This window comes from Ahaetulla prasina, chromosome 7 (assembly GCF_028640845.1).
Source record: "Ahaetulla prasina isolate Xishuangbanna chromosome 7, ASM2864084v1, whole genome shotgun sequence".
Taxonomy (NCBI): Eukaryota; Metazoa; Chordata; class Lepidosauria; order Squamata; family Colubridae; genus Ahaetulla; species Ahaetulla prasina.
In genome coordinates, this window is record NC_080545.1 from 41,231,323 (window position 1) to 41,259,041 (window position 27,719).

At 45.0% G+C, this 27,719-nt stretch overlaps 1 protein-coding gene across 5 annotated transcripts in view; it reads left to right on the forward strand.

Moving 5' to 3' along the window:
- Positions 1-27,719, forward strand: part of ARID2 (AT-rich interaction domain 2) — a 295,603-nt gene that overhangs the window by 243,086 nt on the left and 24,798 nt on the right. For 4 of the 5 annotated variants that reach the window (XM_058191210.1, XM_058191209.1, XM_058191214.1 and 1 more), the window contains 3 exons: positions 621-759; positions 2,305-2,337; positions 2,457-2,542. In XM_058191210.1, coding sequence (XP_058047193.1) covers positions 621-759; positions 2,305-2,337; positions 2,457-2,542 — 258 coding nt within the window. The remainder of the gene's footprint in view (positions 1-620; positions 760-2,304; positions 2,338-2,456; positions 2,543-27,719) is intronic. The other variant, XM_058191212.1, reaches the window with a different exon arrangement.

A 27,719-nucleotide genomic window follows, 5' to 3' on the forward strand; every position in this document is an offset into this window, starting at 1 on the left:
GACAAGCTCAGCATCTTAGCCACTGAGCCACCACATCCCAACCCCCTTAACCATCCACCAGCAGCCAGTGTCATGCTGCAAGGTTGTTTTGAGAATGCTGAGGTGCTTGGAAGACAACAGTTCACCCTTAGGGCACAACGGCCTTGAAACCAGGCTGGAACTGGCTGAAAGGGAATCTGCTCCATCTCCAAAGACAATCCCCCCTCCCTAATTCTCAAGCAGTAAAAGCAAAAGCATGTGAAAATGCCAGCAAACCTTCTCCCCCACCCACTTCCAGCAGAAAGGCAGGACACAATGGTAGACCTGACAACTAGTCAGTGCTACAAGCTTATAATATTGTCATGGTGATATGGGAAGTCTTTATAAGCTACTACCTAATAAAAATATATAAAATATTTCATTTCCATTTATTTATATTTTTGTGTAAGGGCTGCCTTTTCCTTTATAGAAATCTTGTACAGGTAGCTCTTGAAAATGAAAATAGAACCCTTGAATAATTTTAGTTTGCCACTTTTAAATAACTTTTGTTTTTGATGATTTATAAGTAATAGCTAAGTAAAAAGTTGATTGCAAAAGAATATACTGTTTCCTGCAAAATTAAAATCCTTTCCATTTTCCAGGTGGTTTCAGACACCATCCCAAGTTTTCTATCATGCTGCAACTGAGCATGGAGGAAAAGATGTCTACCCTGGACAGTGTTTGTGGGAGGGTTGTGAACCTTTCCAGAGACAAAGGTTTTCCTTCATTACCCACCTACAGGTAGAAATTTCTCATTCCTTTTCTAGAGTTATAGACAATTTTTATATAAATAAAAAGGTGTGTTTTAGAAATTTTTGGAATGCTGAAGAGCCAGCCATTTGGTATAAAATTTTATTGGGCTTCTTATTTTTAGAAATAGGAATAGTAAACATCCAAGTCTCGATAAATATCTAGAAAGAGTTTGTAATAAACTAAAAGTAGCCTACTGGTCCATGACATGGTAATTGCTGTCTAGGGGCAATGTCAAAAGGAATGAATTGAGTAATAAAAGGAAGTATTGGATTTCTTGATCAATTCTATCAATCATACAGTGTTTTGAAGGTGAAAATAAGACAGAATTATTGTAAGACACAGTATTATGTAAGAGTTATGTACATATGTTTTGTATGCCAGGTAAAGACTGTGGAATGAGAATTTCATTTTGAATTTCTAGGCTAGTAGAGAGGAAAATGATACCGGTATTTACTTTCTATAAGTATCTGGTACAAATACTGTGTAGAGACGTGATGGCAAACCTATGGCATGTGTGCCCCCTGTGGCACGCGGAGTCATATCTGTGGGCATGCAAGTGTTGCTCTAGCTCAGCTCCAGCATGCATGTGCGTGCCGGCCAGCTAATTTTTGAGCCTTCCAGGTCCTCTGGAAGTCAGAAAATGGACTGTTTCCAGCCTCTGGAGGGCCTCTGGTGGGGGGGAGGCCATTTTCACTCTCCCCAGGCTCCAAGAAAGCCTCTAGAGCAGGGCTGGGCAACTATGGCCCCTTTATGACCTATGGACTTCAACTCCCAGAATTCCTGAGCCAGCATGCTGGCTCAGGAATTCTGGGAGTTGAAGTCCATAGGTCATAAAGGGGCCATAGTTGCCCAGCCCTACTCTAGAGCCTGGGGTGGGGGCGAAAAACGGGCCTACTGGGCCCATCATACCATCATGTGCCAAAAGTGGGGGGAGCATGGGGGGGCACATTGAATTATGGGTGTATGCATGCGCGTGACCCCCACCCACCCCCCGCATAATTCCCGCTTTTGGCACCTGACGGCAAAAAGGTTAGCCATCACTGGTATAGAGAATCAAAGCAAGCACAAGTTTTAAAAAATACTAAAAGATTATTAATTGGTTAACACTTTAACTATAAGAATAGATTCTAATTACAGTTGATAACTTATTAATAAAAGCTTAATGAAGATATGAATGCTATTAAATTTCTCTCTGAATGTAATCCCACTTACCTGAGAGTAGTCTCCTTTGACTTTATTGAGATCTATACAACTGTGTACAATTGGATAGTCAGTTCCTTTTAATATGAGATTAAAATATAGTTGTATCTACGTTTTTTAAATTGCTAATAGTGACATATCAGATGTTTCCTATAAATGCAGGATTTTTTAAGTATTCTGCAATTAGATAGAAGATTGTTTTCCAAAATCATCTAATTCCTATTATTTTCAGTAAAATAACAAAACTGTGTATTATTAACCTAATGTACAAATGACTTTTAAAAATTCACTCTCTTTGATTTATGTTGCTGATTATCCATATTGACTGGACAGTATACAGAATCTCCTGTGATGCTGTCCATTCAGGTACAGTCTCTATTCATTCATTTGGATGTGTATAATCCCTAGTGGTTATACAAGTTCACCAGTCAGATTTAATTAATTCCAGTATGATGTAATAATAATACTTTCTCTTTCTCAATCAGGATAAGCATTGCTCACGAGATGCTCTCCTTGCGGGATTAAAGCAAGATGAACATGGACAAGTAGGAAGTTCAAAACCTTCCACAAAGTAAGATATGTAAACTCCCTTAGTAATCAGATAGCACAGTCTTAATACTCAAAAAGATATTTCATTATGTTCAATATGGAAAGAATTGCAAGTCATATATTTTATGACGAATTAAAGCAAGATATGATCATTTAAGTTAAAAGTCTAATTAAAGATTCCAAAGTAATTCTGAGAGAACATTAAAGTGCTTAATGGATGATGAATTGCTTATCAATCTGCATATATCCATGTCGAGTTGATGGTTCACAAATGATGTGCAAACATGAATACAGACATATATTATAATTATATGCCATCAAATTGGTGTTGACTCTTCGTAACCACATAAATAGACCTTCTCCACAATGATCTATCCCCAAATTGGCTCTTCAATACTTTCAGTGTTAAGTCAAGTCCATCCATCTTGCTACTGTTTGTTTTCTTCTTTTTTCTTCCCTCTTCTCTCCCAGCACCACTCACTTCTCAAGAAAGCTAGGACTTCACATTATATGTCCAAAATATGATAATTTGAGCTATGAGCATTGTTGCTCACATTAAAAACTCTGGATTAATTTGTTCTATAATTCATTTATTTGTTTGCCTAGTTATCTATAGTATAGGTATTCTCAAATCCCAAAATTCAAAAGCATCAGTACTCTTTATATCCTCTTTTTTCAAAGTCCATGTTTTTACTTCCATAGGACGTCAAAAAAGATGTCCTATGCACAATCTGATTTTTGTAGGTGTAGACACAACATGGTGTCTGAGTGTCTTTCTATGACCTTTATTGCTACACTGCAGGTGCTAATACGATTCTCAGACTCACTATTGCTAGTTACTCCTAAAAAGTAGAAGCTATCCACCACTTCATATCTTAAGTTTCAGTTTTAACACTGATAGTTATACCTGATGCCATATATTAATTTTGGTTTTCTTTATATTTAATGTACTTTTTCTGTGCTTCTTGAATTTCATTAATAGAATTTGCAGATCATTTGTATTTGCAACTGTTGAATAGTGTCATCAGCATAGTATAGTTATTAATACTTTTTCTTCCAGTTTTAAAACTTTGCTCATCTTCCAGTCCAGTTTTCTTCAGTACAGGTAGTCCTCAATTTACGACTACAATTGAGCCCAAATTTTCAGTTGTGAAGTGAGACATTTGTTAGGTGAGTTTATATGTTAGTAACCGGGTTGTTAAGTGAATCTGACTTCCCAATGGACTTTGCTTGTCAGAAGGTTGCATAAGGTGATCACATGACCTTGGGATATAGAAATGGTCAAAAGTATGAATCAGTTGCCAAGCATCTGAATTTTGATCACAAGATTATGGGGATGTTACAAAAGTTGTAACTGAAAAATGGTCATAAGTCACTTTTTATTGTGCTGTTGTAACTTTGAACAGTTACTAAATGAACTGTTGTAAGTTGAGGACTACCTGTATAGAACATACATAGGTTGATTTGCCTCTGGCAAATTAATAGACTCACATGAGTTTTGGAGTTCTTGCTGGTTTGCTAAACATTACATCCAACAGCTTGATCATCACTTGGAATAGGGTGGCATCTGAAGCTCCGGATCTGATTGCACCTACTGTATGTGATCTCTTACCTCTTGCAGAACCCATCACTTTCCATAATTTAAACGGATTTGAAGCAAGAGAAGTCTAGGCATTGCTGGCAGTCTACTGGGGACAAATTTGGCTATACATGGTTTAAAGCCAATTTTGTGGCAGTAAAAGTCACTTGAATTCACTCAAAGTTGGATACTGTCTTTGTTGAAATTCCAAATAAATTTCTGAGGCAAAGTTGTGCTTGGTAATCTGGAAAAGATTTGGTTCTATTGGTGCTGATGGGTCCTTAGGATTGTGAGCTCAGTCATTTGGTCTTTAAATCCATGTCCCTAAGCTGGGGATGGCATATGAGTGGTGAATTCTTGAGTTAGAATATTCCTTTATGCCTTAAGGAGGCTCTGATCTGCCACCTCCTTGAGAAAGCATTGCTGGACCCCACAATACTGGATGATTTTCACCCATATCCAGCATTGCCTTTGGGGCAAAGGTGATTGAGAAGTTAGTTGTGCAGCAATTCCAGAAGCCTTGGATAAAGTGGATTATTTGGATCCTTTTTAGTCAGGATTTATACCTGGGTATGGAATGAAAACTGCATTGGTTATGCTTTTGGTTGATATATGACATGGGCAGGATGGGGGTTCTGCATCTAGCCTTTGCCATGTCTTGATCTCTTGTCAGCTTTTGATACTATCGACTATGGTATTTTTCTGGATAGATTGAGGGTGGGTGGCATCGTGATGTGGTAATTCACCTCCTTTCTCAAGGATTTATTCCAGTCAGTGGTTATTTGAGGAGAAGAGGATCCCCCTCTTAGTCCCTATTATGTGGGGTGCCACAGGGGTTGGTGCTAAAAGGAGGGAATACTTAATACCTAAAAGTAGAAGGGAAATAGATTTTTTTATGGTCTTGTGGAAGAAGCTTTTTGGGAAATTAGATATGATGAGTACAACAACAGTAACCAAAACTGCAAAGAAAGTTACACAAATGACTGCCTCTCCAGCAAGACAAAAACTGATAGGAGATATGTTGGGAGGTGAGAAGGCAGGGACCTCAATGAATCTACAAAGTATGCAGACAACTCTAAATATGATACAGGAGGTGCTTCTGAAGACCCAAGAATCGATTGGAAAGAACCATGAGGAATTAAAGAACGACATGGACAAAGTGAAAGGTGACATAAGAAATCTAGATGATAGAATGGGAGAAATACAAGAGACAATTGTTAAGAATGAACAGAGGATAAAAATAGTGAAGGAAAGAATGGAACAGACAGAAAAAAAACTGGAGGAGACAGAAAAGAAAATGATGGCAACAGGGCTTCTGCTGGTGATGTCAGCGTGAGCAGAGCGAGGGAATGGGGGCTCCATTCCTGAAGCTCAAATTTTCCCAGCCAGGAACCTAAAATAGGCACAATCAGTCCCGGAGAGATTGATTGAGAAAGAGGAATCTTCAAGGACCTTGGGTAAAAAAGCAATTTCCCCAAAGGTTCAGGAGAAACCTCCTAATTCCGGCCGGGAAGAAACCAGCCATTCTGGCTGGCCCAAAGCGCTGACAGCCGAGGAGTAGGAAGCAAAGGTCAAGAAAACAACAGGATCACAAGCGGTAGGAGAAAAATACTTAAAAAGGAGTACAATTATATTGAAAATGGTAGAGCGGAAACAACAACATTCCAAAACTTGAGGCAGAAACATTGCCAAACAAATGCGGCGACTAGGTGGAGGAGGAACGGAAGAGATACTTTGACAGCAGTGACTGCACAAAAGGAGAGAACAGAGGGAAAAGAGGAAGAGGAATCTAGACCCGTTCCAGTCCGGCTTCCGACCCGGGTACAGCACGGAGACAGCTTTGGTCGCATTGGTGGATGATCTCTGGAGGGCCAGGGACAGGGGTTATTCCTCTGCCCTGGTCCTATTAGACCTCTCAGCGGCTTTTGATACCATCGACCATGGTATCCTGCTGCGCCGGTTGGGGGGATTGGGAGTGGGAGGCACCGTGTATCGGTGGTTCTCCTCCTATCTCTCTGACTGGTCGCAGAACGGTGTTGACAGGGGGGCAGAGGTCGACCGCGAGGGACCTCACTTGTGGGGTGCCGCAGGGGTCGATTCTCTCGCCCCTTCTGTTCAACATCTATATGAAGCCGTGGGGTGAGATCATCAGTGTGTCAGGCCTGGAAACCATATTAGACTTTAGGGTTCCAGACGCTGCCACATTTTTCCCCTGAGGGGAGGAGGGGGGGGTTGAGGGGTATGGTAACATTCTTCAAGCGGTCAAGGTCGGATTATTCCAAAACTGTTAACTTTCTTTTGCTAACGGTACCCTCTCCTCCTCTCAGAGGGGGCCCGTTAGAGGGGTGCTGGGCCCCAGTCTCCGCAACCTCCACAGCGGTGCAAAGACCCAGTGAAGATGGAAGAGCAGCAAGTTGAAAGTGTAGAAGGAGCACCGAAACATGAATCTGACGATTTAGTTGAAGTCACCTATTTCCCATCGGAGGAGAGGACTCGAAGCCCCGAAGTGGTAGAGCCTGCTTGTCAGCTTGGAGCACGGCCCAAGGACTCTGATTCATGGGTAAGCTGCCAGTCGGGAGAAAACATTTCCCCGGGGCGGAATGGAGAGACCCCTCCCTCTTCTCAACCTCACTGGAGGACAGTAAAACCTGGAGAATCGGGAGAGTCACTGGATTGGGACCTGAGAAACCCCCTGAAATCCCAGTCCCTATTAGACCTCCCTGAAACTTTTGAGCGTCTGGAAGTGAGGCCCCGCATAAGCTCAGTCCACCTACCTCAAGAGCCTTTAGCTCAGCCTAAATTCACCTTCCCTCCCACCAGAGAGAGAGAAATTACTGAAGCTCGAAGCCGTTCCGATGAACGCAGAAAAACCTCCCTTCCCTCTTTCGGACGGCAGGAAGTTCAGGCAGCACCAGGAGCTTGGGGGGAATTGCAACTCCCCCCTCCAATCGACCTTTCCCGCCAACAGAGGCCTACGCTGCCTCCAGCAGCTTCTATTCCTCCTGGCTGGGCGTTTTATCCTGGACAAGGGTGGATCCAATACCAATGGCAACCAGCCAGTTCAGCACCTTTCTTTCCTGAGGGCCCCACGCCGATGTTTATTTCATCAGCTGAAGCATTTCAAGGACTTCCTTCTCAGCAGCCAGGGGGAATTCCACCCCCCTTTACAGCTCAACAACCAGCCACAACAGCAACGCCCCCGCCCCCGCAAATCCCTCTTCAGCCGCAAGCAGGCCAGCTAAACCCCCCTGCACCCCCATACCAGCTTATTAAAACCTGCTAGACAGTCTGATCTGAGACCTCACCCTACCGCTCCCCCACCCCCTGGATAATCCAAGGTGAAACCCACTATGAAATCAAGAAAATTCTTGACTCTAGACTCTACAGAGGTCAATTACAATACTTAGTCCACTGGAAGGGATACCCATTATCGGAATCTACTTGGGTCAAAAGTTGGAAAGTAAATGCTGACAATTTAATTAAACAATTTCACGACACTTTCCCTGACAAACCTAAGAAACCTCTTGGAGAGGGGAGGGGGGGGTAGAAGGGAATTGTGGACCACTGACACTCTTCTTTATCGACTCTTTGTTTTCTTTCCTAGGATATAGCTTCTTTTCCAAGGGGGGACGCCTGTCAGGCCTGGAAACCATATTAGACTTTAGGGTTCCAGACGCTGCCACATTTTTCCCCTGAGGGGAGGAGGGGGGTTGAGGGGTATGGTAACATTCTTCAAGCGGTCAAGGTCGGATGGTGTTCACATCTGCAGGAAGAGTGGCAAGAAGATATTCGAATGAACTGGAAGAACGTGGGACCATGTGACCATCAAAGGGGTTAGGGAGGTGGGACTCTTGGGGTTTGTATAACTGGGAAAAGAATCCGGAAGTTCAGTTTTGGAATTGCACTCATCGTGTGCCAGTTTCCTCATGCTAGTAAAGAACTCTGGAAAAGAAATGTCTCTGAGTTTCTTTTATGCAGAAGAGGTATTTCTGGAACCTTGACACAGTGGCTTTGGGGTGAGATACCAGCTGTACGCGGATGACACCCAGCTATACTTTTCCACCCCAGGCCACCCCAATGAAGCTGTTGAAGTGCTGTTGAAGTGCTGTTGAAGCGTGGAAGCCGTACGGGTCTGGATGGGGAGAAACAGGCTCAAGCTTAATCCCTCCAAGACGGAGTGGCTGTGGATGCCGGCACCCCGATTCAGTCAGCTGCAGCCGCGGCTGACTGTTGGAGGCGAGTTATTGGCCCCAAAGGATAGGGTGCGCAACTTAGGTGTCCTCCTGGATGAACGGCTGTCGTTTGAAGATCATTTGACGGCCGTCTCCAGGGGGGCCTTCCACCAGGTTCGCCTGGTTCGGCAGTTGCGCCCCTTCCTTGATCGGGATGCCTTGTGCACGGTCACTCATGCGCTCGTTACCTCTCGCTTGGATTATTGTAATGCTCTCTACATGGGGCTCCCCTTGAAGTGCACTCGGAGGCTTCAGTTAGTCCAGAATGCAGCTGCGCGGGTGATAGAGGGAGCTCCGTGTAGCTCCCATATAACACCGCTCCTGCACAGACTGCACTGGCTACTTGTGGCCTTTCGAGTGCACTTTAAGGTTTTGGTTACTACCTTTAAAGCGCTCCATGGCTTAGGGCCTGGGTACTTACGGGACTGCCTGCTGTTACCATATGCCTCCCACCGACCCGTACGCTCTCACAGAGAGGGACTTCTCAGGGTGCCGTCCGCCAAGCAATGTCGGCTGGCGGCCCCCAGGGGAAGGTCCTTCTCTGTGGGGGCTCCCACACTCTGGAACGAACTTCCCCCGGGTTTACGCCAAATACCTGACCTTCGGACATTCCGTAGCGAACTGAACACATATCTTTTTATTCGCGCGGGGCTGGCTTAAATTGAATTTTATTAAATTTTAATTTCTTATTAACTAATTTTAAATGGGGTTTTTAGTTCATTGTATACTTTTCAGGCCAATTTTAAAATAAGTTTTTTAATTGCATTTTAAATTGTATATTGTACTATCTGTTTTATTTTGCCTGTACACCGCCCTGAGTCCTTTGGGAGAAGGGCGGTATAAAAATCAAATAAATAAATAAATAAATAAAAGGAAACTCCGGCCTGGATTTATCCTGAGAACTGAGCAAAGTGATGACTATAATCTAAATATATTTACTTTATTAAGGCTAGTTTTTATAGCACTGTGAAATTTACAGGACAAAATACAGATTTAGAGACCTGAGTGTTAATTTGAGACGTGGTGTTTTGAAAGAGGCATAGAAGGAAAGGAATGGGAAAATAACAGGATTGATTTTAAATTGAATTAAGATTTTTGAAATTAGACATTTTGGACACTTTTGGAGACTGACAAGAAACCCTATAAGTGGAGAGAATTGAAACGGAAGAAAGAGTGGAGGTGACTAGACTGAGAATGATGCAAGCTTGAGAGAAGATTATGCGGAAGTAAAACTAAAGAGACTTTCACTTTGTGGAATACAACAAACATAAAGTGACATAAAGTTTATAGAATTTTGGAGGATTAAGTATCCATTGGATTATTGAAGGAACTATTGAAATATATATGATTATTGATAGTAGAAAATTAACTATTGGGCATGGAAGGGGGTGTGCCCCTTGTGGAAATGTGCCCACCGGGTTTCCGGGCACTCCATCAGCCGAGGGCTCAGGGTAGGGGCGGGGGAGTGGCGGTTGTTATTAGAGAGAGCCTAGAGCCGAGGGAGACCACTGTACCTCAGATTGCCGGGTGTGAATCCCTCTTTGTGAGGTGGGGTCATAGGTGTCAGATGGGCTTGTTTGTCGTGTACCTGGCTCCTTGCTACGTGACAGCTGCCCTGCCCGAGCTTCTGGAGGTGTTGGCTGGGGTGGCAGTGGAGACCCCCAGACTTATTGTCATGGGGGATTTCAACTTGCCATCTTCTGGCGCATCATCGACAGCTGCTCGGGAGTTCATGGCTTCCATGACAGCCTTGGACCTGACTCAAGTAGTGGATGGCCCCACTCACATCGGGGGAGGCACGCTGGACTTGATTTTTATCTCTGGTCAGTGGTTGAAGGATCTGGACTTGAGGGATATAGTCACTGAACCTTTGTCATGGTCAGATCACTCTCTCCTTCGTCTAGACTTTCTGACCGCTACTCACCGCCGCAGGGAGACGGAACCAATACGTTGGTTCCGTCCCAGGTGCCTGATGGACCCGGAGAGGTTCCAGACGGAGCTTGGGCCATTTCCTGAGGGTCTGGCTCACGGCACGGCTGAGGAACTAGTCGCGGCCTGGGAACGGGCCGCGGCTGGGGCTTTAGACCGTGTCGTGCCTTTGCGGCCTCTGACCCGGCGTAGATCCCAACCGGCTCCTTGGTTCTCCGAGGAGCTGAGGGGGATGAAACACCGGAGAAGACGCCTAGAGAGTTCGTGGAGGTCCAGTCGTTCAGAGGCTGATCGGACACAAGTGAGGTCCTATACTAGGGCCTACCTTGTGGCACTGAGGGAAGCGAGACTTTGCTACGTCTCGTCCCTCATTGCGTCGGCAGATAACCGCCCGGCCGCTCTGTTTCGGGTGACTCGTTCCCTCCTTCACCAGGGGGAGCGAGATGACCCGTTGCAGGGACGTGCTGAGGAGTTTAACGGTTATCTATACGATAAAATTGTTCAGCTTCGGGACGGTCTGGACCAAAATTGCGGGGATCCAGATGAGGCGTCTGAGGGCGGTCTTGGTGACATTGTTTGGGATGAGTTTGACCCTGTGGCTCCCGAAGACATGGACAGGTTGCTGGGTAGATTGAATGCCACCACGTGTTTACTGGACCCGTGCCCCTCCTGGTTGGTACTGGCCACTCAGGAGGTGACACGAGGCTGGCTCCAGGCGATTACGAGTGCTTCCTTGTTGGAGGGTGTCTTTCCGGCCGCCTTGAAAGAGGCGGTGGTGAGGCCCCTCCTCAAGAAGCCCTCCCTGGACCCGGCTGTGTTAGGTAATTATCGTCCGGTCTCCAACCCGCTCGCGAAGGTTGTAGAGAGTGTGGTGGCATGTCAGTTTCCCCAGCACCTGGAGGAAACTGTCTATCTAGACCTGTTCCAGTCCGGTTTCCGGCCCGGATACAGCACTGAGACGGCTTTGGTCGCGTTGGTGGATGATCTCTGGAGGGCCAGGGATAGGGGTTGTTCCTCTGCCCTGGTCCTATTAGACCTCTCAGCGGCTTTTGATACCATCGACCATGGTATCCTGCTGCACCGGTTGGAGGGATTGGGAGTGGGAGGCACCGTTTATTGGTGGTTCTCCTTCTATCTCTCCGACCGGTCGCAGACGGTGTTGACAGGAGGGCAGAGGTCGACCGCAAGGGACCTCACTTGTGGGGTGCCGCAGGGGTCGATTCTCTCGCCCCTTCTGTTCAACATCTATATGAAGCCGCTGGGTGAGATCATCAGTGGCTTCGGTGTGAGGTACCAGCTTTACGCTGATGACACTCAGCTGTACTTTTCCATACCGGGCCACTCCAACGAAGCTATCGACATGCTGTCCCGGTGTCTGGAGGCCGTACGGGTCTGGATGGGGAGAAACAGGCTCAAGCTCAATCCCTCCAAGACAGAGTGGCTGTGGATGCCGGCATCTCGGTACAGTCAGCTGAGTCCGCGGCTGACTGCCGGGGGCGAGTCATTGGCCCCGATGGAGAGGGTGCGCAACTTGGGCGTCCTCCTGGATGAACGGCTGTCTTTTGAAGATCATTTGACGGCCGTCTCCAGGAGAGCTTTTTACCTGGTTCGCCAGTTGCGCCCCTTTCTAGACCGGGATGCCCTATGCACGGTCACTCACGCCCTCGTGACGTCTCGTCTGGATTACTGCAAAGCTCTCTACATGGGGCTCCCCTTGAAGGGCATCCGGAGGCTTCAGTTAGTTCAGAATGCGGCTGCGCGGGTGATAGAGGGAGCCCCTCGTGGCACCCATGTGACACCTCTCCTGCGCAGACTACACTGGCTACCTGTGGCCTTCCGGGTGCGCTTCAAGGTGTTGGTAACTATCTTTAAAGCGCTCCATGGCATAAGGCCGGGCTATTTACGGGACCGCCTGCTGCTACCGAATACCTCTCACCGACCCGCGCGCCTCACAGAGAGGGACTCTCAGGGTGCTGTCGGCTAGGCAGTGCCGTCTGGCGACACCCAGGAAGGGCCTTCGGTGCGCTTCAAGGTGTTGGTAACTATCTTTAAAGCGCTCCATGGCATAAGGCCGGGCTATTTACAGGGTGCTGTCGGCTAGGCAGTGCCGTCTGGCGACACCCAGGGGAAGGGCCTTCTCGGTGGGGGCTCCCACCCTCTGGAACGAACTCCCCCCAGGACTTCGTCAACTTCCGGACCTCCGAACCTTCCGCCGCGAGCTTAAAACACATCTATTCATTTGCGCAGGACTGGACTAGATTTTTAGATTTTTAAATTTAGATTTTAATGGGTTTTATTATATATATTGTTCTTTTAATTATTTGGCTACATCAAATAAGTTTTTTAATGGATATTTTACTCTGTATTTATATGTATTTTTACTTGCCTGTGAACCGCCCTGAGTCCCTAGGGAGATAGGGCGGTATACAAATTTGAATAAATAAATAAAATAAATAAATAAATAAATATGAGTAATTATTGATATAATACTTGATTATTGATATTTGGAAAATTAATGTTGTGTAGCCTATATTGATATTTATTTCAACAAATTCATACAATAAGATATAGATAGATAGATTGATTGAATAATGTATAATTTTATATTTTCTTGTTGCTGCTGGTATAAATATATAAGCAAACTATATATAAGTGTAAAAACAAATAGAACTACATAGAATATAGATATATAGAAAATAAGAATATTAATATTTAGATTAAATTTAAAAATTAGATAAGAAAGGAGAACTGATGACTTCTACAGTTAATACTTTTGAAATTTTTAGAATTGAGTTATTGGATGATAATTTGGAAAAACTTATTGCAGATAGGAAAAATGTCAACCACAGGTACAACGACAACCAAAATAAATAAGAAAAAAGCCCCAAACCCCACACCCACTACATCCTCACCAGTGCAGCAGAGATCAATAGAGGGTATGCTTGGAGCAGATAAATCAGTTTCTACATCTAACCTACAAAGCATCCAAGCGATGTTGCTAATGATACAGGAGGTAATGATCAAAACACAAGAAACCATTGCAAATAATCACGAAGAGACAAAAGGAAATCATGAGGACCTTAAATCAGATATGGGGGAAATGAAGGAGAACATTTAAAAAAATGGATGACAAAATAGAAAAAATCCAACAGAACATTTCCAGAAACACACAAAGGATTCAAACAGTGGAGTCAAAAATGGAACAAACAGAAAAGAAAATAGAGACAATAGAACAAAAACAGAAGATTAATAGTAGTGCAGATTTAGTAAATAGTTTGACAGTGTTGAGGGAATTATTTGTTTAGCAGAGTGATGGCCTTCGGGAAAAAACTGTTCTTGTGTCTAGTTGTTCTGGTGTGCAGTGCTCTATAGCGTGGTTTTGACGGTAGGAGTTGAAACAGTTTATGTCCTGGATGTGAGGGATCTGTAAATATTTTCACGGCCCTCTTCTTGATTCGTGCAGTATACAGGTCCTCAATGGAAGGCAGGTTGGTAGCAATTATTTTTTCTGTAGTTCTAATTATCCTCTGAAGTCTGTATCTTTCTTGTTGGGTTGCAGAACCGAACCAGACAGTTATAGAGGTGCAACTGACAGACTCAATAATTCCTCTGTAGAACTGAATCAGCAGCTCCTTGGGCAGTTTGAGCTTACTGAGTTGGCGCAGAAAGAATATTCTTTGCTGTCCTTTTTTGATGATGTTTTTGGAGGAGGTTGTCCCTTCCGCCTTGAAAGAGGCGGTGATGAGACCCCTCCTCAAGAAGCCTTTCCTGGACCCAGCCATTTTAGGTAATTACCGTCCTGTCTCCAACCTTCGCTTTGTGGCGAAGGTTGTAGAGAGTGTGGTGGCACGCCAGTTCCTGGATGAAACGGTCTATCTGGACCCGTTCCAGTCCGGTTTTCGGCCTGGATACAGCACGGAGACAGCTTTGGTCGCATTGGTTGATGATCTCTGGAGGGCTCGGGACAGGGGTTATTCCTCTGCCCTGGTCCTGTTAGATCTCTCAGCGGCTTTTGATACCATCGACCATGGTATCCTGCTGCGCCGGCTGGAGAGTTTGGGAGTGAGAGACACCGTTTTTCGGTGGTTCTCCTCCTACCTCTCTGACCGGTCGCAGACGGTGTTGGCAGGAGGGCAGAGATTGACTATGAGGCGCCTCATGTATGGGGTGCCGCAGGCGTCGATTCTCTCGCCCCTCCTGTTCAACATCTATATGAAGCCACTGGGTGAGATCATCATTGGCTTTGGGGTGAGTTACCAACTGTACGCTGATGATACGCAGCTGTATTTCTCCACCCCAGGCCACCCCAACGAAGCTGTCGAAGTGCTGTCCCGGTGTCTGGAAGCTGTACGGGTCTGGATGGGGAGAAACAGGCTCAAACTCAACCCCTCCAAGACGGAGTGGCTGTGGATGCCGGCGTCCCGGTGCAGTCAGCTGCAACCACGGCTGACTGTTGGGGGCGAGTCATTGGCCCCAATGGAGAGGGTGCGCAACTTAGGCGTTCTCCTGGACGGGCGGTTGTCTTTCGAAGAACATTTGACGACCGTCTCCAGGAGAGCTTTTTATCAGCTACGCCTGATCCGCCAGTTGCGCCCCTTTCTTGACCGGGATGCCTTATGCACAGTCACTCATGCTCTTGTTACCTCTCGCCTGGACTACTGCAATGCTCTCTACATGGGGCTCCCCTTGAAGAGCACCCGGAGACTCCAGTTAGTCCAGAATGCGGCTGCGCGGGTGATAGAGGGAGCTATTCGGAGCTCCCATATAACACCACTCCTGTGCAAGCTGCACTGGCTGCCTGTGTTCTTCCGGGTGCACTTCAAGGTGTTGGTTACCACCTTTAAAGCGCTCCATGGCTTAGGACCGGGTTACTTACGGGACCGCCTACTGCCACCGTTTGCCTCCCACCGACCCGTGAGCTCTCACAGAGAGGGACTCCTTAGGTGCCGTCGGCCAAGCAATGTCAGCTGGCGGCCCCCAGGGGAAGGGCCTTCTCTGTGGGGGCTCCTACCCTATGGAACAAACTTCCCCCTGGACCTTGACAACTTCCTGACCTTCGGACCTTTCTCCGTGAGCTTAAGACGTACCTATTTTTCCGCGCAGGACTGGCATAGAATTTTTAGATGTTTTTATGGGTTTTTTAATTTTTAATTAGTTTTTTAGGATTTTAAATGTATTTTAAATTTGGGCCAAATTTGAATTAAGTTTTTTAGCTCCTGTTTTATCTGTATTGTGTGTATTTGATTGTTGTTTTTATTTGGCTGTTCACCGCCCTGAGTCCTTCAGGAGAAGGGCGGTATACAAATTAAAATATGATGATGATGATGATGATGATGATGTTTTTAATGTTAGCTGTCCATTTTAGATTTTGCGATATGATAGAACCTAGAAATTTAAAGGTTTCTACTGTTGATACTGTGTTGTCTAGTATTGTGAGAAGTGGAAGTATGGAAGGGTTTCTCCTAAAGTCTACCACCATTTCTACGGTTTTAAGTGTGTTCAATTCCAGATTGTTTTGGTTGCACCACAAGGCTAGTCGTTCGACCTCTCGTCTATATGCGAATTCGTCATTGTCTCAAATGAGACCAATCACTGTTGTGTCATCTGCGAACTTCAGTAGCTTAACAAATGGATCGTTGGAGATGCAGTCATTGGTATACAGAGAGAAGAGAAGTGGGGAGAGCACACAGCCTTGGGGGGGGCCCTGTGCTAATTGTACAGGTATTTGATGTGATCCTGCTGCTTCCTATTGGTTAGGAAGCTTGTGATCCACTTACAAGACTGTTCCGGTACCTGTAGCTGGTTTAGCTTAGTTAGAAGAGTGTCTGGAATGATGGTATTGAATGCTGAACTAAAGTCTACAAAGAGGACCCTTGCATAGGTCTTTGGAGACTCAAGATGGTGTAGGATGTAGTGCAGAGCCATATTAACAGCATCATCTGTTGATCTATTTGCTCAGTATGCAAATTGCAAGGGGTCTAACAGCAGATCCGTGATGGTTTTCAAGTAGGAAAGCACTAGCCTTTCAAAGGTTTTCATGACTACAGATGTTAAAGCAATTGGTCTGTAGTCATTCAGTTCCTTGATGGTGGGCTTCTTCGGCACTGGGATGATGGTAGAGCGTTTGAAGCAAGAAGGAACATAGCACATCTCTAGTGATTTATTGAAAATATGGGTGAAGATGGGGGCCAATTGGTCAGCACAGACTTTTAAGCAAGAAGGAGTTATCTATCTATATTTATATCTATCTATCTATCTATCTATCTATCTATCTATATATATATATATAGGTCTTTGGTTGTTCGGGTTTTCTCCCGTGTAAAATTGGAAGTGTCTTGGCGACGTTTCGACGAAGTCTCATTCGTCATCTTCAGGCTTCAGCTTCGTGCTTCTGGGAGCAATGTGTGATCGCAGCTGTTTCTTCCTTTTAACTGCTAGTGGGGGTTTGAACTGATTGGGTGGGAGCTTGGCTGTGCTCTGATTGGATGGGGTTTTTTCTGTGCTCTGATTGGCTGGGGGTGTGTCCTGTGTTGGTGGGGCTTGGTTGTGCTCAGTCTAGTCTGTGCTGCAGGGGATTTGAGCGGGTGAGCTGCATAGCTGTTGTTTGGCTTTGTGGTGGTGCTACATCTTCATAGTGGGTGTCAGTCTGCTGCATGAATGGATTGGAGGGGTTTGAAATGGCTAATGTTGCAGCTGCGGTCTGGCTTCTGGTCCTTGGTCGTGCTTCATGATCAGTGTGGGTTTGGGTCTGCTTTCTGGGTGGATGTGCGGTGGTGACATCCTGTGTGGACCTTGTGAGTGTGGGTCTGGTGTCATTCCTCGTGTTAGGGACTCGTTTGTCAATAAGGCGGGTTTCAAATGGCTGGTAGGCGGAGGTGTCATCTCGTTTGTTCATGCTGTGTGGGCGTTTTCTATCTCAATGGCTTCTCTGATTATTCTGTTGTTAAAGTGTTCAGTTTTGGCGATAGTTCTGGTCTTTTAAAGTCAATATCATGTCCTGTGACTTTAAAGTGTTGGACCAGGGAAGAAGTTGGTTCCTCTTTTGAATGAGTTCTTGTGTTCTTCAATCGTGCACTTATTCTTCTGTTGGTTTGTCCAATGTATGTGGTGGGGCAGGCGGTGCATGGGATTTCATATACTCCTTGATTTTCTAACTCAATTTTGTCTTTGGGGTTTCTTAGGATGGTGGATATTTTCTGTTTGTGCAGAATGCTGTCTTGATGTTGTGTTTGTGGAGGATCTTGCTGATTCTGTCTGTGGTGCCTTTTATATATGGGAGGAGGGCTGTGCCGTTTTCTTGTTCTCTGTCTTGGATTTTAGTGGGGGTTCTTTTGGATTAGTTTGGTAATCTTATTTCTCTGGAATCCATTGGATGTTAGTACGTTAGTGAGAGTGTCTAGTTCGGGTTTTAGGTGTTGTTCATCAGCTAAGCATTTTGTTCTGGAGATGAGTGTCTTGGCTACGGAGTTGATCTGTGCTGGGTGGTGCTGTGAGTGCGTGCAGATAGCGGTTTGTGTGTGTTTTCTTCTGGTAGATGGTGTGTCCTAGGGAGCCATTGGGTTTCTGTAGACTAAGACATCCAGGAAGGAAGTTGGTTATTAACTTCTGTTTCCATGGTGAACTGTATTTTGGGGTGTAGGCTATTGAGGTGTGTGAGGAAGTTGTCAAGTTTTTCTTTCCTGTGGCCAGATTATGAAGGTGTCGTCTACATATCTGAGCCAGAGTTTGGGTTGTGATCAGATTTTCTAGAGCTTGGGTTTCAAAGTGTTCCATGTAGAGATTGGCAATGACAGGTGAGAGGGTGATCCCATGGGTGCTCCTTCTACTTGTTTGTATTTTGTCCATTATAGATGAAGTATGTGTTGGATAGGCAGTGGTTGGTCAGATCTAGGATGTGCTTGGGGGTTATATTTGTTTTGGATAGCTGTCAAGGCTTCTTTGATTGGCACTTGGGTGAAGAGGATATGACATCAAAGCTCACGAGTAGGTCGCTGGGCTGTAAGTTTTGTTTCTTTATGATCTCTATGAACTGGAATGAGTTTTTACGTGTGAGGTGATGGATTCTGCATAGGGCTGTAGTTGTTTGGCGAGAAATTTGGCTAGGTTTTGTAGAGGTGAGCCTATGGAGCTGACTATGGGTCTGAGTGGGGTTCCTTCTTTGTGTATCTTGGGGAGGCCATAGAGCTTAGGGCATCTGGATGATTTCTCTCTGGGAATGATTCTTTGTTGGATTTCTTCGCTAATGGGGGAGGCTTTTATTTTGGATTTAGTGGTTTTTTCTAGGTAGGTGGTGGGGTCTGTGTTTAGGGGCTTGTATGCAGGGTCTTGGAGTAGGTTGGTTAATTTGGTTTGGTAGTCAGATGTGTTCATAACCACCGTGGCGTTGCCCTTGTCTGCTGGTAGGACCTGCATGATTCATGGTCTAGAATAGATATGATTTGGATGGATTTGGAATTAAGTAAAAATATAGATGAAGTAGAAATAGCAACTAATATATGGGCAGATCATAGTCCATTGACATTAAAATGGAAAGGAAGATCTAAACCAAGAGAAAGATGGACCATGAATCAAAGAGTGATAAAAGAAAAAAAGTATATAGAATGGATGGAAAAGAAGTGGATTTCTTCTTGAAGGAAAATTCAAATGAGGACACAACTTTCAGAACCTTTGGGGTACAACCAAGGCTTATGTCAGAGGCCTAACGATTGTATCTGGGGTGAGGAGAAATAGAGAAAAAAGGAAACAACAATTGGAACTACAAGAGAAATTGGAAGAATTAGAATGTAAAATGCAGACATCCCTGGATAAGAAAATTAGAGAGGAAAGAGATCTGATTAAACATAAAATAAATTTGCTTTCCCAGGAGGAAATGGCTCAAAAGCTTAAAACAATGAAGAAGATATACTTTGAACATGCCAATAAGCCAGGCAGATGGCTGGCCTATAAATTAAAAAAGGATAAGGAAAAAAGGTTAATAACACAATTACAGGATGAAGAGGGGAACATTCACCATTGGTTAGAAAAAAAAAGAGAATAGCCCCAAATTATTTTGAAACATTCTATAGCCAGGAGAAGATAGAGGAGGAAGATATAAAGAAATATTTAAAAGATAGAAATCTTCCAATAGTACCAGAGGAAATGAAAGAAATGTTAAATAACAGAATTACTATGACAGAAATGAAGGCGGCTATTCAAAAACAAAAAAATAATAAAGCACCAGGACCTGATGGTATCCCCTCTGAGATCTACAAGGAGATACAGGGGCCACTGTTAGTGTAATTGCTGGATTTATACAATGAAGCACTATGGCAATCTAAAATACCACAGACATGGAGGGGATGGCACTGATATTACTCATCCCAAAGGACTCTACAAACACACAACAAATCAAGAACTACCGGCCAATCTCGCTGCTTAATGTGAACTATAAGATCTTCGTAACAATAATAGCTGAAAGGGCCAAAAAAATCTTAAATGTAATTATTAATTCGGATCAAAATGGATTTTTGCCAAATAGATATATAAGAAATAATACATGGATGATCATGGACACATTAGAATATTATGAGGCCCACCCGAATAAGCAGCTGGCATTAATGTTTGTAGACGCTTAGAAAATGCTGGACAATTTAAACTGGAACTTTCTTATCAACCAACTGGAAATTATGAATTTTGTGAAGAAATTTACAGATTTGATTAGAACAAATTATTCGAAACAATCAGCCAGAATAATAATGAATGGGGAAACGACAGAGAAGATTAATATAACTAAGGGGGTAAGACAGCAATGTCCCTTGTGACCCCTCTATCTATCCTTGGAGATATTACTAATACAAATTAGAAAAAATCAAACAATAAAAGGATTGAAGTCAAACAGGAGGAATATAAGGTTCAAGCATTCATGGATGATTTGGTTTTTATCATGGAAGACCCTTTGGAGACGGGAACCCTCTTGTTACATGAAGTTGACGAATTTGGTAAAGTAGCGGGGCTTAAAATAAACAAGGAAAAAATCAAAACATTAATGAAGAACTGTACAAAAAGGCAACAGGAAGAATTGGAAAGGAAATTGGGGGTTCAAACTGCTTGTCAGGCTGCCTCTGATTATATTTAGGAAAGAATACACCTTGACTTCATTTGCAAATAAAGAAAAGTACTTTTACTAAATACATCATGACTGCAGCAGTATAAAGTTGGATCTGAGACAAAATATGGCTAACATTCCATATCCCATCGTTAGTCCCTCCTCCCCCCAAGAGGTCAGCAGGTCTGGTCCAATGCCAGCTCCTTCTCGGCCCCCCGTGGTAATCTTCTTCTGCAGGTCTCTGGCTGTAAATCATCTCAGGAATGCAATGTCCGTTGAAAGCTCTAACATTCCTGTTGAATTCAAACTATCAATCTCCCCTCCCCTTTATCTCATGTCAGACGACACTCTTAAAGGGCCCTCTCTACTTAAACTGAATCCATGAGCTATTTACATTACACATAAAAACCCCATGCAATCTAACTACTGAATATAAAGAGTACAAAAGGGTGTGAGGATTGGAGTGGAGGCTGACATTCGTCCCTCCTGCAACAAGGACGTTAGTCCTAGAAAGAAAAAGAGAAAAGTTAGGGTTGTCAGGATATTTTTTATAGAATTGTGCTATCTTTTCTGAAGCACGAACATCTTCCTTGTTCACCCATTCAGCTTGGGACAAAGGGAAGTGCTTCCAAGCAATAAGATATTGAATTTTATTTCTATGTTTTCTTGAATCTAAAATTTCTTTTACTTCAAAATGTTGTTCGCCCTCTATGAGAATTGGTATAGGAGGGGGTGTATGGTTCGCATAGAAAGTAGACGTGTGTTCTGGTTTCAGTAAGCTCACATGGAAAACGGGGTGAATTCTTCTAAGTGTTTTTGGCAATTCTAGCTGTACAGTCACGGGGTTGATGATTTTCAGTATGGGGAAAGGTCCCACATACTTAGGTCCCAGTTTTTTAGATTTTTGAGTGGTTTGTAAATATTTGGTGGAGAGATAAACTCTATCTCCAACTTGGTACTTGTTCTCAGGGGATCTTTTTTTATCCGCTTGTTTTTTATGTGCACGGTGGGCATCATCAATCGCCTTGCGAGTCATTTTCCATGTGCTTTGTATTTGATCTATCCATTCTGACAAGGATGAAACCGTGGTTTTTTCCTTTGGAAGTTCCAAGATGGGAACAAAGTCTTGGCCTGAAGCTACTTTAAAAGGAGTAAATCCCGTGCTACTATGAATTGAGTTATTGTAGGCTACTTCTGCAAAAGGTAGTAGGTCTGCCCAATTGTCTTGTTGATAGTTAATGTAACAACGTAAATATTGTTCTAGTACCGAGTTCAAGCGTTCACAACTTCCATTAGTCTGGGGATGATGGGAGGAGCTTAATCCTTGGGCGGAGCCAGTCAGTCGCAAAAATTCTTTCCAAAATTGAGAAGTGAATTGAATTCGATCTGAGATGATGCGTTCAGGAACTCCGTGGAGTCTATAAATGTGTTGCACAAACAACTTTGCCAGAGTCTTTGAAGCAGGTATTTTGGAACATGGAATAAAATGGACTTGTTTGGAGAAAAGGTCTGTAACTACCCAGATTACAGTATTGCCTGCACGTTCGGGTAGCTCCACTATGAAATCCATGGATATTTCTTTCCATGGGGCTCCTGGCCGGGCTACTGTTTGAAGTAATCCAGGAGGTTTTCCTGGAGGCCTTTTAGATGATGCGCAAACAGGGCAGCTTGCTATATACGATTGAATGTCCTTTTTAAGACTTGGCCACCAAAATTGTCTTTTAAGAAGGTGCAAGGTTTTCACAAACCCAAAATGTCCTGCCATTTTAGCATCATGGCATCATTGTAGGATAGTTTCTCTGAATGATAGAGGAACATATAGTTTTGCTCCAATCCAAGCTAGTCCATCACGGAGCGTGCATTCGTGCGAATGAGCCAAGAACCAGTCATCGGCGTTCAAAGCTTCTTTAAAGTACTTAGTTAATTCATCTGGCAGTGATGTCTCGGTTTTGGTATGGCTTCGGGTTATAGCCGGAGCTGCTAATTGCTGAATGGGGAGTATTGGGCGAACCACCTCGGAGCATGTACCATTGTATTGGGGCAGACGTAAAAGAGCATCTGCCAAAAAGTTCTTTCCTCTGGGAATGTAATGTAAAGTGAAATTAAAACGGTTAAAATATTGAGCCCAGCGGGCTTGTTTAGGCGAAAGTTTTCTAGGAGTTTTTAGTGCTTCCAGATTTTTGTGATCAGTCCAAACTTCAAAAGGATGATTGGAACCTTCTAAGAATTGTCTCCAAGTGCGAAGAGCCCAATGAACTGCAAATGTTTCTTTCTCCCAAATAGCCCACCTTCTTTCAGTTTCAGTCAATTTTCGAGAAGTGAAAGCACAAGGTTGTAGTTTACCATCGGCATTGTTTTGGAGCAAAATGGCTCCGACCGCTACATTACTAGCATCTGCTTGTACCACAAAAGGAACATCCATGTCGGGATGTTTTAAAATAGGTTCAGCAGCAAACAGTTATTTCAACTTTTCAAACACTGCTTGACATTCCATTGACCATTCGAGAGGTAATGATGGTTTGGGTTTTGTATCTCCTTTAGTTTTTAAGAGGTTGGTGATTGGCAAAGGAGGTGATGAATTGACGATAAAAGTTCACAAATCCCAAGAAACTTTGCAGCTGTTTGCGTTTGCGTGGAGGGGGGCCATTCCAAGACAGCTTTTACTTTCTCAGGGTCCATTTCCAATCCATCTGCCGATATATGGTACCCTAAATAGTCTACTTTTGTTTGATGAAAATCACATTTGGATAGCTTGCAATAAAGTTCTGCGGCTAACAATTTTTTGAGTACTGCTCTTACTAGCTTTATATGCTCTTCCATTGTTTCTGTAAAGATAAATATATCGTCGAGGTAAACAAGAACCCCTTTAAACAAGTGTTGATTGAATATTTCATTTATTAGCTGCATGAAATCTGCGGGCGCCCCCTGCAGTCCAAACGGCAGTACCCGAAACTGAAAGCATCCCAGGGGGCAGTTGAAAGCGGTTTTCCATTCATCCCCTTCCTTTATACGAACTCTGTAGTAAGCCTCTCGCAAGTCTAATTTGGTGAAAAACTTTCCTTTCGCTAGATGCGCTAACATGTCTTTCATGAGCGGCATGGGGTATACGTTTTCGGTGCATATCGCGTTTATATTTCTATAGTCAACTATAAGATGAAAGGAGCCATCTTTCTTTTCTCGGAACATCACTGATGCGGCCACACGAGGCCTAGCCGGTTGGATAAACCCCCGCTTTAAGTTTTTGTCTATAAATTTACGTAGTTCCCCCAATTCTTTTTGGGTCATGGGATAAGCTTTTGGTTTTGGAAGCTTTACCCCTGGAAGTATGTCTATTGCGCAGTCAGTAGGCCTATGGGGAGGTAGAACATCTGATGCTTTCTCGCTAAAAACTTCTCACAAGTCCCAGTATTCCTTAAGTATCCTCTCCTCCCCTTCTATCCATTCCGTCATTGCCCCCATCATGTTCTGGGGCATAGCCACGGTAGATTCCTCCTTGGTCTCTCTTTTCTCCCCTCTTAGCGTCTTAGAGCGAAAACGTAAAACTCCCGTCTTCCAGTTAATATGAGGGTTCCACTTCCGCAGCCAAGACAAGCCTAGCAACAGAGGTTGGTCCATCCCCGGGGCTACTATGAAGTTTAGGACCTCACTATGGTCTCCCATCATCATTTCTATGGGTTCTGTTACAAAATGGGCAGGCCCTCCCCCTGCCACAGAGCCATCCAACTGGGCAAAGGCTATGGGCCTATGTAGAGTTCTCAGTTTTAGTTCCATTTTCTCTACTAACTCGGGACTGATGATGCACCTAGTACACCCAGAGTCTAGGAGCACTAGCATTTCCCCCTTATTACCCGAAGAAGGGACATGCAGTTTGACCGGGATGTTCAAAGGACCCCGTGTCCAACTCACCAGAAGATCTTGATTGGATTCTATTTACTTTTATTTATTTATTTAGATTTTTATACCGCCCTTCTCCCGAAGGACTCAGGGCGGTGTACAGCCAAATTTATAAAACAGTACAATATACAAATTAAAACAAAAACTTAAAATAAACATATTCAATAAATGGCCGAGAATTTAAAACCATCAAATGTAAATTCTGACGTGGTTTCGCTGTCATCAGATTTGGTCGGCGTTCCACGCTCCTCCCTGATGGGAGTGGCCTTCTTGACGACACCTTCTCCCACTTTTGCCGGCTTTCACGCCTTAGCATCTGGTTTCACTGGTTCCTTTCCACCACTAGAGGTCGTCTTAGGCACCAGCTTCACCCGACAGTCAGCTGCTCGATGGCCTTCTTTTCCACATCTGTAGCACGCAGTCGAGCGTTGCCTCCCACTCTCCGACGTAAGGGCGTCCGTTGGAGGGCCTCTAGGAAAATGGGCAGGGTTTGGCCTTCCAGCGCGCTCTCTTTAGCTATGATCCTTCGCTAGCTCGATTTCCATCTCCGCTGCCAGGGTGTACCAGCCGTACAACGTGGTTGGAGAGGCCCGTGCCCGGCACAATTCATACAGATCTCCATTCAGGCCATCTTTGTAAATGTCCACAAGGGTCATCTCCGACCATCCCCTCATCATGGGAACCAGATCACTGAACTCCTGGCTGTAGTCAGCCATTGGTCTCCTCCCTTGCCTGATGGTTTTCATCCAGCCTTTGGCCTTCTGCTCTGCCAGGGGGTCCTCGAACTTCCTCCTCAGTGCAGTCATAAAATGCTCGTAGTTTTGCAGTAAGGGGGAGTGGCCACTATATAATGACACAAACCACGCAGCTGCTTTTCCTGTTAGGTTTTGGGTCACAGCTCTAACTTGTGCTGCCTGTGACCAATAATCTTCCCCCCAGTCCATCATATGGTTATTCACTAACACCAGGAACAGTCCTAGCTCCTTGGCATTTCCATCGAATTTCCCAGATATGGAAGGGGGATTTTAGGCTTTTTCCTTCCTCTGCGCAGCCTCACTTGGTCAGCAGGTGGCATACGCCCTCCATCCGACTCAGCTGCCTCTGGGAAGGGGTTTTCTGGCTCTGGGCCTTCCAAAATCTCTACGCCCTGGGAAACTCCTCCAGCGGGCCCCTTTGCAGTTTCTTCCTCCCCTTCTCCCTCCCCCTTGGAGGACCGAATAGGGGATTCATACCTTTGGCGAGCGGCTTGCCTTACTTTCACCTCACGGAAAAGATGCAATGCCTCTTCCAACTGGAGGCTGTCTCTGATCTTCTGCTCCTCTATCCACTCGGAAAACCTGCGTGGTTTTCCCTTTCTCCTTGTAGTTACTCCAGAGGGAGATTCTTTGAAGTCTGGTAGCCTCCTCTTTTCTTCCAGCTACAATTGCTCCAGTTCAGGGATAAAACTGACAGAAGAAATACCTCCGGTCGCCTCCCCCAGTTCAGCAGCTGGCTGGCTTCCCATCAAAATTTTTCTGTCGGCCCCTCGGTATTTTGGTTAAAATCCTGGTTAATAATAATAATAATAATAATAATAATAGTAGTAGTAGTAGTAGTAGTAGTAGTAGTAGTAGTAGTAGTAGTAATATTTTAATTTGTATACCGCCCTTCTCCCGAAGGACTCAGGGCGGTGCACAGCCAGAATAAAAATACAAAGAGAAACAATACATATAATATTAAGAACACCCCTTAAAAAACTTATTCAATTGGCCAAAAATTTAAAATACAATAACACCCTATAAAAATTTACAAAAATTTAAAACCCATAAAAGTAAATTAAAAAATTTTAAATTAAGCCAGTCCAGCTAGACTGAATAAATAGGTTTTAAGTTCGCGGCAAAAGGTCCGAAGGTCGGATAGTTGACGAAGTCCAGGGGGAAGTTCGTTCCACAGGGTAGGAGCCCCCACAGAGAAGGCCCTCCCCCTGGGGGCCGCCAGTCGACATTGTTTGGCTGACGGCACCCTAAGGAGTCCCTCTCTGTGAGAACGCACCGGTCGCTGGGAGATAGAAGATGGCAGTAGACGGTCCCGTAAATATCCTGGTCCTAAGCCATGGAGCGTTTAAAGGTAGTCACCAAAACCTTGAAGCGCACCTGGAAGACAACAGGCAGCCAGTGCAGTCTGCACAGAATGGGTGTTACATGGGAGCTCCGAACCGCTCCCTCTATCACCCGCGCAGCTGCATTCTGGACTAACTGGAGTCTCCAGGTGCTCTTCAAGGGGAGCCCCATGTAGAGAGCATTGCAATAGTCCAAGCGAGAGGTCACGAGAGCATGAGTGACCGTGCATAGGGCATCCCGGTCCAGGAAGGGGCGCAACTGGCAAATCAGGTGAACCTGATAAAAAGCTCTCCTGGAGACGGTCGTCAAATGGTCTTCGAAAGTTGGTCCATCCAGGAGAACGCCCAAGTTGCGCACCCTTTCCATCGGGGCCAATGACTCGCCCCCAACAGTCAGCCGCGGCTGCAGCTGACTATACCGGGGTGCCGGCATCCACAGCCACTCCGTCTTGGAGGGATTAAGCTTGAGCCTGTTCCTCCCCATCCAGACCCGTACGGCTTCCAGACACCGGGACAGTACTTCGACAGCTTCATTGGGGTGGCCTGGGGTGGAAAAGTACAGCTGTGTATCATCAGTGTACAGTTGGTATCTCACCCCAAAACCACTGATGATCTCGCCCAGCGGCTTCATATAGATGTTGAACAGGAGAGGCGAGAGAATCGATCCCTGCGGCACCCCACACATGAGGCGCCTCGGGGTCGATCTCTGCCCCCCTGTCAACACCGTCTGCGTCCGGTCAGAGAGGTAGGAGGAGAACCACCGATAAACGGTGCCTCCCACTCCCAACACCTCCAACCGGCGCAGCAGGATACCATGGTCGATGGTATCGAAAGCCGCTGAGAGATCTAATAGGACCAGGGCCGAGGAGTAACCCTTATCCCTGGCTCTCCAGAGTTCATCCACCAACGTGACCAAGGCTGTCTCCGTACTGTATCCGAGCCGGAAGCCGGACTGGAACGGGTCTAGATAGACGGTTTCATCCAGGTACTGGGGTAATTGACGTGCCACCGCACTCTCTACAACCTTCGCCGTAAAACGAAGGTTGGAGACTGGACGATAATTTCCTAAAACAGCAGGGTCCTGGGAAGGCTTCTTGAGGAGAGGTCTCACCACCGCCTCTTTCAAGGCAGTGGGAAAGACCCCCTCCCGTAAAGAAGCATTTGTAATCCCCCGGAGCCAGCCTCGTGTCACCTCCTGCGTGGCCAGCACCAACCAGGAGGGGCACGGGTCCAGTAAACATGTGGTGGCATTCAACCTTCCCAGCAACCTGTCCATGTCCTCGGGAGTCACAGGATCAAAACTATCCCAAACGGTCTCAACAAGACGAGTCTCAAAACTCTCACCTGGATCTACCCAATTTTGATCCAATCCATCCCGAAGCT